Source organism: Aythya ferina (assembly GCF_964211825.1).
Source record: "Aythya ferina genome assembly, chromosome: 25".
Lineage (NCBI taxonomy): Eukaryota > Metazoa > Chordata > Aves > Anseriformes > Anatidae > Aythya > Aythya ferina.
This window is the reverse complement of record NC_140323.1, coordinates 5,733,925-5,749,009: the sequence shown is the minus strand read 5'-3', so window position 1 is coordinate 5,749,009 and position 15,085 is coordinate 5,733,925. Positions and strand designations below refer to the sequence as shown.

Below are 15,085 nucleotides of genomic sequence, written 5' to 3'. Positions count from 1 at the left end.
AAATGTTATGGAGAGGCTGTCTTACTTCAGCACATGAATATTCTACTGACAAAATGTACAGATGCTCTAAAAAAGTATTTACAATAATGCTGCAAATTCAACTAAAGCAGAAGTTGTCATTCCTTCACTGAAAGACCTGAAATGGGTGACCTCACAAGAAATGCCAGGTGCAGATTTTGTAGTTGCCAACTGAAGAAAACAAGCACCAACTGGCCAAGTATTTTAAGGCGGAAGCAACCAAAGGCACCAAAGATGCCATCAATGCTTTCTGAAGTTAGAAAAAGCCCTCATGTAAAATTTGTGAGAAGAATGTTGGATTACTAATACAATTTAAGACAAAATTCAAAACTAAAGATTTGGAACTAGGCTTCCACCTCCTCCTGTAGCTGCAGATGTCCCTGCACAGAAGAGTTTCTCAGTTTCAGTTCACTGTGTCAGATGTAGTAAGGATAAGAACACCGAGCTACAAGTTCAGAAGAGAATGAACTTCATTTAAAAAATCCAGCTAACTGTAAATACCAAATCTGCTTTTCTTCTCCGTACTTTCACTAGATACTTTACAGGTGACTGATCAAAGCACTGTCTTCCTTAATAACTAAGCAGGCATACTCTGCCTCCCAGATTGCCTGCGGGCAGTGTAGCATCTAATGTTTCTCTACATTTCTGTTCCTTCCTCTTATATTTCTTCCCATCTTTTCTTACTTGTAGGTTTAGTGTATTTCTCTTTTCTTAATAGAATGGTCAAAGCTTTGTCTTTTTGTATCCTCCCAGCCTTTTAGCACTTGCTGATTTCTCCATTTTGCTTCTAGCCATAAGCTTTCAGTAAATGGGAAAAATGTAACAGCGAGATAATATAGTTAGAATTTTCTAAGTTGCATTTACTTCTTTTTTTTCAGATGGAAATAAAGTTCACCAAATTTAAACCAGTCTCTCATTTCCTTGGCTATTTTCCCCATAATAAAACCTCTCCCCTCTGACACCTTCCCTTTTCATGTTCTTAATTAACACCCTCCAGACCCCCAGTCACATCTGGCTGTATTTCCAAGCCCATGCTTAACTGCTGTGACTGAGTTTTAACTACAAAACACAAAAAATGGAAGAGAGGAGACTATGCAGGTGACACACAGTGAGTCTGCAGAACTCAGTCAAGATTGGAGAAGATGGGCATGGAAAGATGTGTCATCTGTTAAAAGGCTTACGAACTACAGCTTCCATCACCGCATTTCAAATCAGTAAGAATGGAGCAAGCTTAAAAATCTGTAATGGGCAACTGAATGAAAGATAAAACTATGCTTTGTCAAAATATGCAGTCAGAAACCAGCTACAGGTCATGAAAAATCCCTTTAAAAAAAAAAAAAAACGCAAGTACTCCTCCTTCCTTAAGTGCCACTTTTTTTTTTTTTAAGAGGATAGTCTGTAAAAAGCCCGAAAGGTTCATCAATATCTGCCTTCATTTAACAGTCCTTCAGTTACATCAGGATGAGCTGAGTTGTCCTGAGCTTCTGCTGTCATGAAACAAACCCTCACTCTGCATAGGAGAGAATTTTTAGAACTGATTTAGAACAGACATCAAGAAACACTGTCAGAAAGATGGTCAAGTGCTATCACTCTGAGACTGCAGATTTTATTTCTTTTGGAGAAACCATGCACTGGACTAGCAGGTTAGAAGAAAGATTAAAAAAATAATCCTTTGGAAGATTTTCACTTGGAAGTTTTAATCCTTTTATACTACCACCCACTCTTCTTTCAAAGCACCAACTGCTAGCAATAAACATACCAAAAAACACCAATAAATTGCTTTTACTAATTAAATCCTTATCCTCACAACAAACCTCTCCCCTTACTTCTTGGACCAGATACACAATAGATCAAGTCCTGTAATAATCTCAACCTACTTCTATTATTTTGACTTGATGGCTGAACTTTTCCCAGAGCAGAGCTTGCTGTTTACATATTTTACAGAGTAGAGCTTAAGAGAACCCCCTTCAGTTTCTGTCAGTCTCACAAGTGCAAATGCAACAGCAGTGAACAGTTCAGTTGACAGTTAGGTCCAAAGGTGTAAGAAGTGGATGTAAATAACAAGTCTCTACTGGGAAAGTACTGTGGTGTAGTCACATCAGTGCTGGTTGCTATAAATTGGATTATGTCTCTGTACAGAAGGGCCGTAACTCCAAGAGGTCTTTGCTGGCCCTGCTTCAGCATGCCAGTTATTGCTGGTCAGTCAGTGGCACACTCTCACCATGGCCAATCTTAATGCAAGAGATGTTATAAAGAAAAAAAGGCATGAGCAGTCAGACTTTGAAATCCCTGTGCTGCATCAGAAGAGTATACCAAGAAAGTCATTAAGTTTCTATTTGTTGAGTCAACTGCAGTTAAAATCTTGACCACACACTGAAAACGTGGTGTTTGCTCTGTAGAAAAGGATAGGCTGTGATATGGCGATTGTCCCATTGAAAGACTTGCTTGATACACTTGTAAGGTAGGACAGACTTGCAGAAGGGACAGGAATTCAGTTACATTTTTCTTTAAGCAGAGATTAGGAGACTCTGATCATCTGTGTCATTGCTTCTTCGTTGGCCTGAGATGGATCCTACAGATACAAAATACAAGTCATGTATTTTATACATGTCATACACTTTTCTGTAACAGCGGATAATCACAAACCTATTTCAATAAAACATAGTCCTATAAACCTCCTCTTCTGTTCTCTAAACAGGTCACGTTTTTACTGGGTTTTATAAGCCATTGTAACAGAACTGGGATATATAAACCATTATAATTCCTAATAATGTGTTGTTTCTGGTATTTGGGAAAACCTACTGCTGATAGGTCTAGGTCTGATTCTGGTATTTGGGAAGGATTTCATTTTAGAGTGAGAAACACTCTTCCACTGAAGCCACAGGACTGCTTTAAAGCACTAGTTAGCAACAATTGTTATTTCTACCCTATTATATTCCTTCCTTTGAAAAACCTTTCTTGTGCTTTTTACATTAATCAGTACTCTACTAAGAATCAGACATTAACATTTTTGAATTTTCCATCATGAGCAAGATAAAGCACCTCTACCCTTAACAGATGTCCTAAAAAGGAGACTGCTGGTATGCTGTCAGAACAGCCGCACAGACTATATTTCTTAGGACAACAAATACAAGCATTCTCCCTATCTGTGTAACAAAGTGAATACATTTCTATCAACATTACTATGAATGAATTACTCAAGGCAAATAGGTGCTTGTTCTCTGCAAGAAGAGAATGTTTCTTTACAATGCTTGAAACATAAAACCAAGGGCAGAGAGGGACAAAAGTCAGCAGCCTAGCTCCAAAAAAAGAACAAAGAAAACAGTGAAAATACATCCCTAATGTGCATTCCGAATAAACAGAAGTGTCATCTGTCCAAAAGACAGACAAAACTCTGCTTACCTGCATATGAGGGCTGTCTTTTTCCTTTGGTGAGAAGAACCGTCCACCTTCTCCTCGTTTCCTGGCCATGGCGTGACGATGCCGAGATTCATGCAAGTATTTCTGTCACAGTACAGAAGAGGAGAGTAATGAGAGCAGTCTGCACTTTCTAGTTCAGTAATTCCAAGTAAATGAGAACACTGGGGAAATTCCCAACTCACTAAAACAGCCTACCCAGATCCCATCCTTACCCACCCACCCCTGAGATAAAACACTTACAGTAAATGCCTCTTTGCAACACAGTTACATACCTATTCAACAATTAAACATATGGAAAAGTATTACTGCCACCAAGGGACACTAAGAAATTACTCTGATGTAGCTTATGAACAAGAAAAATTGAAAAATACTATGATTCCAATCCTTATTTTTCTGGTAGAGATGCTTTTCTGTGCCTTTCTCATAGAGCAGCCTTGTATCAGATTCGAGTTACGTTCTCACCCTTCTTTCTTTGGGAATTTTTCCCTCTGCTTCAAGCTTCGCACGTGCCTGCCTCCTCTTAAGGATCCGGTGATACTGTTTGGCATTTACATACAGGGGCTCTTCTTCAAGCATCTCTGCTCCAGGCAAAGGTATTCGCTGGATAGCTGGTACTGATCCAGCTCCAGGTACCATCTATACAGAGAAGAATGATTTTAGTACTTGTAGGTGGAAAAAGTGAATGCAAAAATAATTAAAATAAAATATAATGTTTAGAATGGAAAGGGTTTGTTTTTTCTTCAGGTAATGTATCTATTTAAGTTGAAAGAAGTAATATAGTTGTTCTCAAACTGCAGGACAAATTTAAACAAATAAATCACACATCATCATCCGTGCTTGCTTTTTTCCTGATAATACTAAAAGTTCAATACAATGTACAATTCTATGACCACGTTACTACTTCTTGTACAACTTGCATCCATGACATGCCATCACTTCCCTTTCTTTCTGGTTATCACTTATTTAATTTATATGATAATTTTGTTAACATTTCTTAATCATTTATTACTTGTAGAGATGCTGACATCTAGTGGAGATGAACAATAAAATTCAAGTTAAAAGGTATCACACTACAAAGAAGTAAGAACTGGCAGAAAATGTGTTCGTATGAATCAGAAAAAAACATTAATAAGGCATCCTCAAGAAACGGAATATTCAATTAAATCTTTCTAAAATGTCTGCTTATTAGTTAACAGATTATTTTGAATTTCAGCTTCTAGATTTTTGAACTCAATTGCTGTAGTAGAACAAAAGTGCAGGAATACGTAATTCACAATAGGACATAGGCCACTAAAACTGAAAACTTGTATAATTTAAACTCCTGGTAGCTACTGAGAAGACTGACCATATTAAGTTGACAAGAATCTCTGATAGTGTCTTGTGTGCAGATACCTCAAAGCTCAACCTTTAAAAAGATCAATGGAAAGTTAAATACATACCATAACCATTCCCCCTGAGTTGACAACATTTCCAGCAACTGGCAGCGTCACTGTAACAGTCCCTTGTCCACTACTGGTGGTATTGGTGTTGGCTCCCGCTTGGACAATTTGTGCTCCAGCCAAACTGGCTGCTGGAATGGTGATCATGCCTGTAACAGGGACTGTAACTTTAAGAAAATAAAACACAAAAGAAGAAAAGAAAAACAAAAACACGCACACAGAAAGAAGGGAACACCATTAGTCCCACTTCTGTTTTTCACTCATTCACCCTTCCGTAAGATGCAAAAGAATTTAGAAATGCATTGCGAGTTCTTAACTAAATTCCATCACCTGGTCCTCATGCTTGGTATGTTTTGTATCTGCACAGTAATCTCAGCCTCAGGCCTGAAGTGTAAAACGCAAACTCAAGTGTTTCTATCCTAATAGACCTTGCCGAAGAAAAAAGCAATTTTTGATTTTTCTGGGGAAAACAATACCTGCTAAATTCCTGTATAAAACAAACATTTCTTCTTCCATTCGCTATGACAACAATTCATACCAAAACAATCACAGCATTACCAACCAACATTGTAACTCGCTGTTTTCTTTGACAATAATTACAAGGCAGTAAAATCTGTAAGACAGATTTGGAGAAGTCCTGAATTTTTGCACCAAAGCTCCTACCTTGTTGGAGAATGGTTCCATCAGCATTAACTGGCTGATAGACTATGGTCTGGCCTTCAGCCGTTTGTGCTACCTGTTGTCCTTGAACTGCTATTTGTTGCTGAGTCTAAACAAAACAAAGAACACAGTAACATTTATAAACTGCTTCTTTCCCAAATTTCACAATTCCTGAATTAACACAAAGTGCTTATGATGTTTCAGGCATGTATTTCTTTTGCTTTATTACCAGCATAAAGAAATAGGATGGAGCACAAACCAACTGAATTGAAGAGAAAGTACCTGAAGCACGTTTAATAAACTTTTTCTAACACTGCAGTACTTAACATTCAAAGAAACAAGTTCTAGATTTCCTGTCTCACTAGCAATATATTAAAGGAAGAACTAGTCTGCTCAGAAATTTAATTTTGGTCCTAAACAACAAAAAACAGCAGAAAACCCAGGTAAGACTAGACTATTTCACAAAATGGCGAAAGTATGAAATTAGCAATATTTTGTCAAATTTCAACAAAGAGATGAAAACAGCCATGAACAAATATACAGAAACACGATGGATAAAAACATGCAGTCTATTCATTCTGTCCCAGAGTTATGCATGAAAACACTACAAAAATATTAACTTTATTCTCAAGTTCTCCTCAACATTAATAAATATTTTTTCCTTTTTACTTAACCACATCTTAAGTCATTTGTCAAGTTTCTCTTCCTACGCCTCTCAAGAAAACCCTTTCATGCTGGTGCAGTTACCTGTGTCTGGCCAGCAGTAACTGCAGTCTGTGGCTGCTGTATAATGATCTGCTGGGTCTGGCCCTGCTGCCCCTGTACCTGCACAGCCTGCCCACCTTGAATCTGAATCTGACCTGGCTGGACCAACTGAATCTGTGGAAGAAAGAGTCAGAAAGGAACATTAACTATACCTCTTATTTCTCCCTCCTTGGCCTCAGCATTACCACATCATCTCTGAGGATGATTTACTGTTACAAAGAAAGCACTGATTCTTCTCATTTTTCCATTTTAAAACAAAGAGTTTTAATTTATTCCTCTCTACGACATAGCAGTCACTGATGCAACAGCTGTCAGGACCGTACAGAACAGAGGAAATGTAACATGCCAGTGTCATCATGCCCTAGCAACTCTCCGCTGCTTACAGAGTAAAACGGCTGAAGAAATAAATTACTCACGTGAAACTAGCAACAACAACACTCAGGTCAAAGAAAAAAAAGTAGAGTAAGATTTACAGTATCTGTAAAGCGTTAATTATCCAGCATACAGAAATACTCCTGGACATATATAAAAATATTTTCAGCTTTGCGGAGAAGTCTATCCATCAATGTAAATATTTGTGTGATAAAAAGAGAAACTGGAATATAGTTTGTCACTTCTGCTTTAAAAACAAGTTACAGACTTTCCCCAACAACCAGACTGTAAAGAACCTAACCTGAAAACTATTGTCTTTCAATCAAGGAAACTGAATTCAGTAACTAAATAAACCTCTCAAGACACCAACACAACGTGTGCAACCTGAACTGTGTAGAACTTTATTCCTAAACCTCATTCTCTAATCACTAGAACACTTTCATTAAGCTGCCATTACAGTTCTTCCCTTACTTTAGAGGAACACACGTTGAGCACCTGCTGAAATTTAAAAACTTTAAGTATTTAAAAATAATTGTTTCTAATAAAATCATCAGATTTCCTTCTACACTATTACTTTCTTTGCAATGGAAACATTTAAATGCACCTTCAGCCATCACATAATAGATGAGCTCAAGCACAAGGATTTACTTCAAGAAGCTTTAATTTTCTTAAAAATAATTTTTAAAATCCTCTTTCTAGCCATAACTTGAGTAGGCACCAGACCACCAACTATACTGTAATGGTCAGTTAAAAAAAGAAAACACCAAGGTCTAGCTAAATTTTGATGGACTGCACTTAAAAGGTTTGCACCATCCCTTACAATATGAAAACCAAGCACAAAGCACATTTTAGTTGCATTTTTAAATAGGCAGCTCATTGTGGCAGATCCACAGCTGGAAAACAACCAGAGCTGCCCAGTTTATTTTAACACTGCTGAGGCAAACACACTATCTGACAGGGTAAGAACATCACAGTTCATTCTCTGCAATTAATCTTCGATAAAATTAGAGTTATCTCACCTGCTGCAGTCCCTGTGTTCCGGAAACTGGGACTTGCATTATTGTCTGGCCCTGACCCCCAGGCACTGCCTGCACCATGATGGGCTGGCCAGTTGATGTGATCAGCTGGCCTCCGCTTACTTGCACCATTAACGGTTGACCCTGGACCTAGGAAACAGGAAAGAAAGAAAAAACAAACACAAACAGAACAATGAAAATGTCTGGTGGTATGAAACCAGAACCTAAAGCAACTACCACGTGAGAATGAGTGCTTACCTATTGGAATGCAGTGACAATCACTAAACTGGGCTGATAATCAGCATTAATACCTTTAGTTTCTACAGTTTTTTTCCGTGCTATGCTGCTGGAGTTTTCAAATTAACTTTTTCTGCTGCAGTCTAACCAGTATCTCCCATCTAATTGCAATAAAGCATGAAAGGCATGATGTATGTTTTCAGATACAGTAACTACATTCATGCACAGCCCAAGAGCGAAGTGTTGTAAAAGAAACTTCATTAACCACATCACTACTACTAATCTTTGACTGGGGCTCCTAATGAGAAGAGCTCTAAATAAGCCACTCTGGCAGAGAGACTCTGCAGTAGCTTCCACTCTCTCCAATTAAGTGCTTGAACAATTTCTGTTTCCTAACCAGTATCTATAGCAGGTGATAATCTTAGAGAATCTCTTCATGGTTACTAAATGAAATTATTCATGTAGCAACACAAAATGTAGTTCAGTAAGGAAGAGCAACACAACACATGCAGCAGCCACTTCTTGGACCAACAAGGCTTGCAGCCTCTCTAAATTCTGCATTAAAAGTCACTGCAGCTGGCCACTAGGAAAAAGACTAATGAAAAGAAAGGCAAGGGGAAACTTCTCTCTTTAAACATCTTTACCTGCTAATTCCCCAAACTCCCCAAAATAAATCTTCGAAAAGACTACAGGAAGCTGAAATGTGAGATGAGGCTTGTGAAATAGGTAACAGCTAATCACCCTTAGCCATGCCCCAAGTTGTGTTGTTTTTGTTTCTGAACAACAAAGTCACTGAGTTCTTGGGTTTTTGAGCTGTAGGTTTCAAGAACATGCAATACTGAATGTTTGCTCTTCAACCACTCTCACTGTAGAGCACCAGACTGAATATCAGCACAGATTTTCATCACATTCTGAATGCCTAAAAAAAAATAATCTTCACTTCACATAGTTGAAATACCTTAACGAATTACATGTGAACATACATCCAGCCACCACCACTGTGGGACCTCAAGAACCAGCAGGCTAAATAGAATATTGGGGCTTCACAGGTCACCCCACACCCCTGCTACATTGTTCCGTTCCTCAACCTTGTTACTATCACATAGGAGTCACTAGCAAAACTGGTAGTACTTTATTGAATTACAAGAGATAAAAGCATGCTCGTGTCAGCCAGAGAAGCAGTCAGCAGGACTACACCCAATAAGCAGAAAGATAAACGTACATTCCAAAAGTCTTGTTAATGCATTAGAGCAAGCAAAAACAACAACAAAAACAGGTGGGTGGAACTGGAAGGGCACAGTGACCCAAGCAATTCAAGTCAGCCAGCTTTCCGTGTTTCAATTCCAAACATAAAAAATGCTGTGTTCAACTTTACACCTGGCAAGTCCATTCAAGCCTCAAACAAAACCAAAACACTGAGTGAACAACGCGCTAATAAATTGCTATAACTGTCCAGGGTTTATCAACTCCTTTAAAAATCTCCTCTGTGAGCTAATAAAGTAACATTTGTGAATGCTTGCAAGACACAGAACACTTCACGCTGAAATAAATCAGTGTGAATAAAATCAAGTGTGAAATAAATCAAGAAATGACCTTGCTTTTCTCTCCAATTTCTGATGCATTTGTTGTTAGAACACATACTCCTGGGTTTCTGGGTTGTTCACGTGTAAATAAAAAATCAGCCATCTCAGTCCTGCAGGAGCTAATACTATCCCCAGGTACCTTTTCCAATCACAGATGAAGAAGTTTCACTCTTCAAGCTGGTGGGTCATCTGCCACCTCTGTCCCTTTCATGTAGGGAAGACACAGAACTACTCACAGTGGGTACCAGAAATCCAATCCTTGAAAGCACGGAAAATCTTTGGGTTGCGTCACTTCAGTTCTGACTTTTGAGTTCATTATCTTATACATATATATTTTTTAAATTTCCTTTTGAGTCCCATTTCAACCACTATTTACTTTTGGAATTACAATGGCTGGAATTCATGAATGCATCTGAGATCCAATGAAAAGCTGTAACCCCTGCTCTTTACGGAAAGCTCACATCAAACATGTAGTAATGGCCACCAATTTTCCTGCCCCTATTTCAAACCCTGTAAGAAACACAGCATTAGATATGTGGTGATGGGGAGAGTCATGCAGTGCTCACATAAACACAATTAGAGAGATCACCACTACCTGGAGGGTCTGGACTTGCTGGCCTGAGGCGGATGCCACCTGAGCCTCAGTCTGCAGCTGGACAGCAGTGACACCACCCTGCTGCTGGGAATAGGAACAGGAATAGCTTGAAACATGGAAATGCACAGCTCAGACAAGAGACAACCACACTTTGCTGGAAGAGGATGAATCTTAGAATTCATATATGCTGCTCTCAGAACATACGGAACGTGATTATACTTAGCAGATCTAAGAACAGAATGCTGGCAAACCTGTGTATGATACTGACAGCCTTCAACATCCCAAACAAAAATCAGTTACAAAGAACACGGGAGGTCATTTTCCAGAACTCAAAAGTCTCTGCTTCGTTGTTTTAGGCTCCTACCTTTCTGCATAATGTCTCCTTTCACTGCTTGACTTTTTATTGCAAAATGGTCCAGATTTTTGTCCAGACTTGTTAGTTACAATAAAGGCCATACATTTCTTCCTGCACAGAAGAGCAGCAAAGACTACAGGCTTCATCTGTGTCACCTCTGCATCATCGCCTCTTCCCACCACTGACCTTCAAGGATGATCTTGAGAGGTTGCAAAAGCAGTTAAGTCTAAAAGCCTCATCTATCTTTAGCCTCTTTAGTAAGAGTCCCAAAATAATCAATGTTAACTGCCTTAGCTTTTGGGGAGATGTACGACATCTCTCTACTAAAAGCTGTACTACAGCTGGCCTATTAAAAAATCTTAGAAAAATGTTTCATGTACAGTACAACACTGGCTTTGAGAGTATGAGCTAAAATGAGAGAAGTTCATGTATGTTTAATGCCCTTTACCTACCTTTGGTTTCATTGATGCCTTTGTATCTTTGGTTACCTGCTGGAAGCAGGTATTTTTGATAATTCTTAATTTGTCATTTTCCATCCTTAACTATAATCTTGTTCTCCTACTAAATTCAGTGGAAGAAGCTGGTCCCAGCTATCAAACCCTCAAACAGGCTGATACCAAAGCAAAGTACGTCTCGTTGGGAACATAACCCAGTGGTTCATCCATATGCGAGACAAACTAAGAAGCGCCTCTTGCCTTGAATGAACCTAAGATGCAACAAAAATTCAGCAACAGCACAGCTCATCTGAGAATGTATTATCCTATGTGAATAGCTTAATAACTATAAAAACATACAAGCCTTAAAAACAAAACAAAACAGAACCAAAACCAACCAAACAGCCTTCACAGTAACATGTAAACTAGGAAGTTCATTCTGGAACAGATGAATTCATCCAAAGATACAAGGTGGTTTTCTTTTAGTTATTTTGTTTTTCCCCCCAATTCTTGTATTGTGTGTTTATTTTGAGCTATCTATAGTACTAAACTGAAGGATTTCAATTTGAGAAAGCTAGAGAAACGCTCTATTGGCTTGAACAAAAATTTACTTCAATTTGGGGGGAAATCTGCATTGCTCCTTGCGGACAACTGACTCTTTGGATTAGTATTTTGTTTCCTCTATTTTCAGAGGATTTGCTATTTTCTTCACATCACTTCCAGTCTGCAAACTCCCCACTCCACTGAAATTCAATAATATCTACCATAAAATTACATTAATAAAATTACAAGTAGTTTTTTTTTTTTTTTTTTTTAAGAAAAAAAAAAGCCTATTTACTCTGACTTCAATGAAAAAACAACTCAATGTTAAACTGCTCAACTGTCCCAAGTCAGGTAAACACACATCCAGACAGTATCATGAAACATCTCGCTGATTCTGCAGAACTCTGAAAAGAAGCAGGTTTGCAATTCAGCACTGGCAGTGCCAAATCACCCACTTTAACTTCCCGTACCTGCTGCTGAATCTGCCCAGCTTGCACAACAATCTGCTCCGTGGAACTGTTACTGTTGGCTGTGTACTGCTCCATAGCGCTTCAGTTCCAACGCTGAACAAGGCACACCTCAGTCCGTGTAGCTGGCAAGGCAAGACAAAAAGCATGTGATAACTGTCCCAAGGCTGAAAAATTAGCATCATCCTATGGTAGCTGGAAAGCAAACCACCTGCTACCAGTGAAGTGACGCCTTGGTCACAGTCACACAGTCAGAGCTGCTGCTTCACCAAGGACTTATCTCCTTCATGGCACTGTACTTTAATTTATTAACAAAGCTGGCATTTTTATTTAAAAAACACATTATCATCTCAAACTCAATTCTGTAATTATCTTCAAGTAATAGCTATAAACCTGCTTGTTTCAATCTGCATATTCTGACCTGTGGACAGCTGCCTACAGTGCTTACTGGTGGGGGAGAGCGGCGTGTGCTCTTAAAATCACAAAATGCAACGGTTAGGTGCAAAACTGAATGAGATTTTGAGACTTCAACAAAGATAAGTGAAACAGGCTCTCCTTCCCCAACTACACAGCACTGCCTCCTTTTATCTCTTCCTCCTTCTCCTCCTTTCTTGTATTTTCAAAACAGACAGCAGACCTCTCATTTCTTGGACTCTTGCCTAGCCACACAACAAACACAGAGCTGAAATAAAATACTTGGTTCCAAAACCTGCTTCTCTCTGACATTTCTTCTCAGCTGATCAACAAAGAAAGGATTCTTACTGCTACTTTTAATGATGTACTTGATTTAACCTATGGCTGAGCATGTACCTACTGCTCCAGTGAAAAAGCAGAGTATGACTTTCATTTTTTTCAACCACAACAAAAAAAAGCAACAGGCCCCTTCAGTTTTCAAAGAAATATATGAAATGCAGTCCCAACTTCCTCTAGCTGTAATAGACACTGCAGTAACTACTGTAACGACACCGCTTATGTTCCCTGCTCCTTGGCTTTACAACATCCTTTGTACTTCAGTGCCTTGAGCTATCTTAGCAACGCTACCTTACTCCTGTAACCTTATAAAAACCACAATGATTTTATTCACCACGGATTTCTTCAGTGTTAACACCAAACACTGCATAACTATGAAGAAACAGACAAAAAGCAGTATGTAACAAAACAGATCAGAAGCAGGTATACTACAGGGGCCACAATACTCAGCTGTAGTAGAGTAAGGATCAGATCTGTTGTTCACAATTTGGATGCAGCAACACTAACCCTGGAAATCACATGGATACTCTGAGTCCCAGTGCAGAAAGGCTCATTTGGATGCAATATTGACTCCATCCTTGGTCCATTTAGTAACAGTTTTTCCAGAGATTGCCAAAATATACTTAATTTCTGCCCTAAATGCTTGTGGGGCTATCAGGAAACAGCTCCCACATCTCATTCTGCAGGGAAGTTTTTCAGTGACAAGCATGGGATGCCACTCAACTGTATTTGCCAAAAGTTCTCTGGCTTTCTTTACACCAAACACTAAATTAAGCACAGGGATATGTATATTTGGGAACGCTTCTTCTCAGACCCCCGTGTCATGCCCCTATCTTGTTAGCATAAAAAACCAGCAGCATCGTAGTCCTAATTCTTTGCACAAGCTGTGGCTAGCCAGTGTTATAGAAGGTTTTACACGTGCCAGATCGTCATCCTCCGAGTGATTACTTCATTTCCTTCACGAAAGCAGAAGAGCAGCAGCGTTACTCTATCAGAGTTAAATCGCAACGATCGGGTTCTGCTTCAATGGGCAAACTCCTCCCACTGATCTCACTTGTCAGCTCCTCCTCACTGGGCCCTTGTCTGCACTGAAGATGACTTCAGAGCTTGTTTTATTCACATGTTCACGTGTTTGCGTGCGACTGAACCTACAGGAGCAGTTCCCTATGCTAGGGATTAGTCAGCACGAAAGTACCGTTGAGAAACACACCCCACATTTGGAGGAAAACCAAGGAATTGGCACAGCTCTCCAGGGCTGATCACAGTCCTCAAAGGACACCAGCAGAGGACAGCCGCCCCCACAAAGCCGGGGACAGCCTTTCACTGAACACCAGCACAGAGATGCCCCTGCCTCATCTCCCGCTGCTGAACGGGATCCAACATGTGGCACCCATGTGTTGTTTGTGGTCTCCATACCCAACTTGCAAGGCAGGGAGGTTCACACAGAGGCATTTTTACTGTGTGGCAGAACAGCCTGAGCCCTGGGGCTCTACTCAGTGGGGCCACAGCTCCCTGGGGGCAGCTCCCTTCAGATGGGGGCTCACAGCTGCCATTTGGTGCCTGGCACTGGGACTCCTGGAGTGGGTGGTGGGGCTGCCCACCTTGGTAATAGGATGGGGAGGGAGAGAAGGGCATGAGGAGAAGAATGAAGAGAAGGTGCCCATCTGGCAGCAGGAATCCTAGAATCACTAAGGTTGGAAAAGACCTCCACGATCATCTGGTCCAACCTACTGAATGGCATCCCCAAGCACCAGCCCCAACCTCTCCTGGAGCCCCCCCAGGGACGGGGACTCCCCCACCTCCCTGGGCAACCCGTCCCAACGCCTGCCCGCTCTGTCTGAGCAGAAATGGCTCCTCATTGCCCACCTCAACCTCCCCTGGCACAGCTCCAGGCCGTTCCCTCGGCTCCTACCGGGGGACATCTGCCAAACTACAAGGCTCCCCCTCCCGAGGGCGGGGCCCTACCGCCCCCCAGCCGCCCCGTGCAGGCAGGACCGGGCCCTACGGGGGAAGGGACGGGCAGCAGGGAGGCACTGACGGGACCGGGCCGTGCCCCGGGCCTGCCCCGCTCCTTCCCCTCCACCCTCCCAGCACCTCCCGGTGCCCTCCGCAGCCTCCTCCCCGCTGCCCTCTCGCCCCCCCCGGTACCTCGCGGTACTCCTCCGTCCCCCCGGGGCCTCCCCGTCCCCTCGGGCCCCCTCCTGCCCCGGGGCCGTCCCCCGCCGCCGCCCCCGGCCCCCTGCCCCCGCCCGGCCCCGCCCGGGGCGCTGGGGGCGCCATCTTGGCTGCTCGCGCTCACCCGGACCGCGCTCCCCCGGTTGGGCCCCGCCACTGATTGGCTCCGCCGCCGCCCGCCGCAGCCCAATCAGCGCCTCCGCGCAAGATGGCGGCCAACCCCGGACAAAGGCCGCCTCCCGCCGGCCCCGCCCCC

At 41.4% G+C, this 15,085-nt stretch overlaps 1 protein-coding gene across 17 annotated transcripts; it reads right to left on the bottom strand.

Moving 5' to 3' along the window:
- Positions 1 to 1,602: 1,602 nt before the first annotated feature.
- Positions 1,603 to 15,072, bottom strand: NFYA (nuclear transcription factor Y subunit alpha). 17 transcript variants are annotated; one of them, XM_084498177.1, is made up of 10 exons: positions 14,954 to 15,072; positions 11,908 to 12,029; positions 10,103 to 10,189; positions 7,694 to 7,840; positions 6,285 to 6,416; positions 5,541 to 5,646; positions 4,878 to 5,044; positions 3,901 to 4,074; positions 3,421 to 3,522; positions 1,603 to 2,590 (listed from the first exon to the last, which is right to left on the bottom strand). In XM_084498177.1, the coding sequence occupies exons 2-10, from the start codon at positions 11,980 to 11,982 to the stop codon at positions 2,537 to 2,539; spliced, it is 1,044 nt and encodes a 347-aa protein (XP_084354303.1). In that variant the 5' UTR covers positions 11,983 to 12,029; positions 14,954 to 15,072; the 3' UTR covers positions 1,603 to 2,536. The 17 variants fall into 17 exon arrangements, with proteins under 17 accessions (XP_084354303.1, XP_084354317.1, XP_084354314.1 ...); XM_084498191.1 differs by having other exon boundaries at positions 4,878 to 5,026; XM_084498188.1 differs by having other exon boundaries at positions 10,106 to 10,189.
- Positions 15,073 to 15,085: the final 13 nt, after the last annotated feature.

Bases quoted from the DNA above. Each gene is read 5' to 3' on its own strand.
- NFYA (XM_084498177.1), bottom strand. From the start codon at position 11,982: ATGGAGCAGTACACAGCCAACAGTAACAGTTCCACGGAGCAGATTGTT. The intron at 3,523-3,900 runs GTGAGAACGTAA...GTACTGTGACAG, and splicing joins AAATTCCCAAAGAAAGAAGG to AAATACTTGCATGAATCTCG. The intron at 2,591-3,420 runs GTAAGCAGAGTT...TTGTATCTGTAG, and splicing joins AAGACAGCCCTCATATGCAG to GATCCATCTCAGGCCAACGA.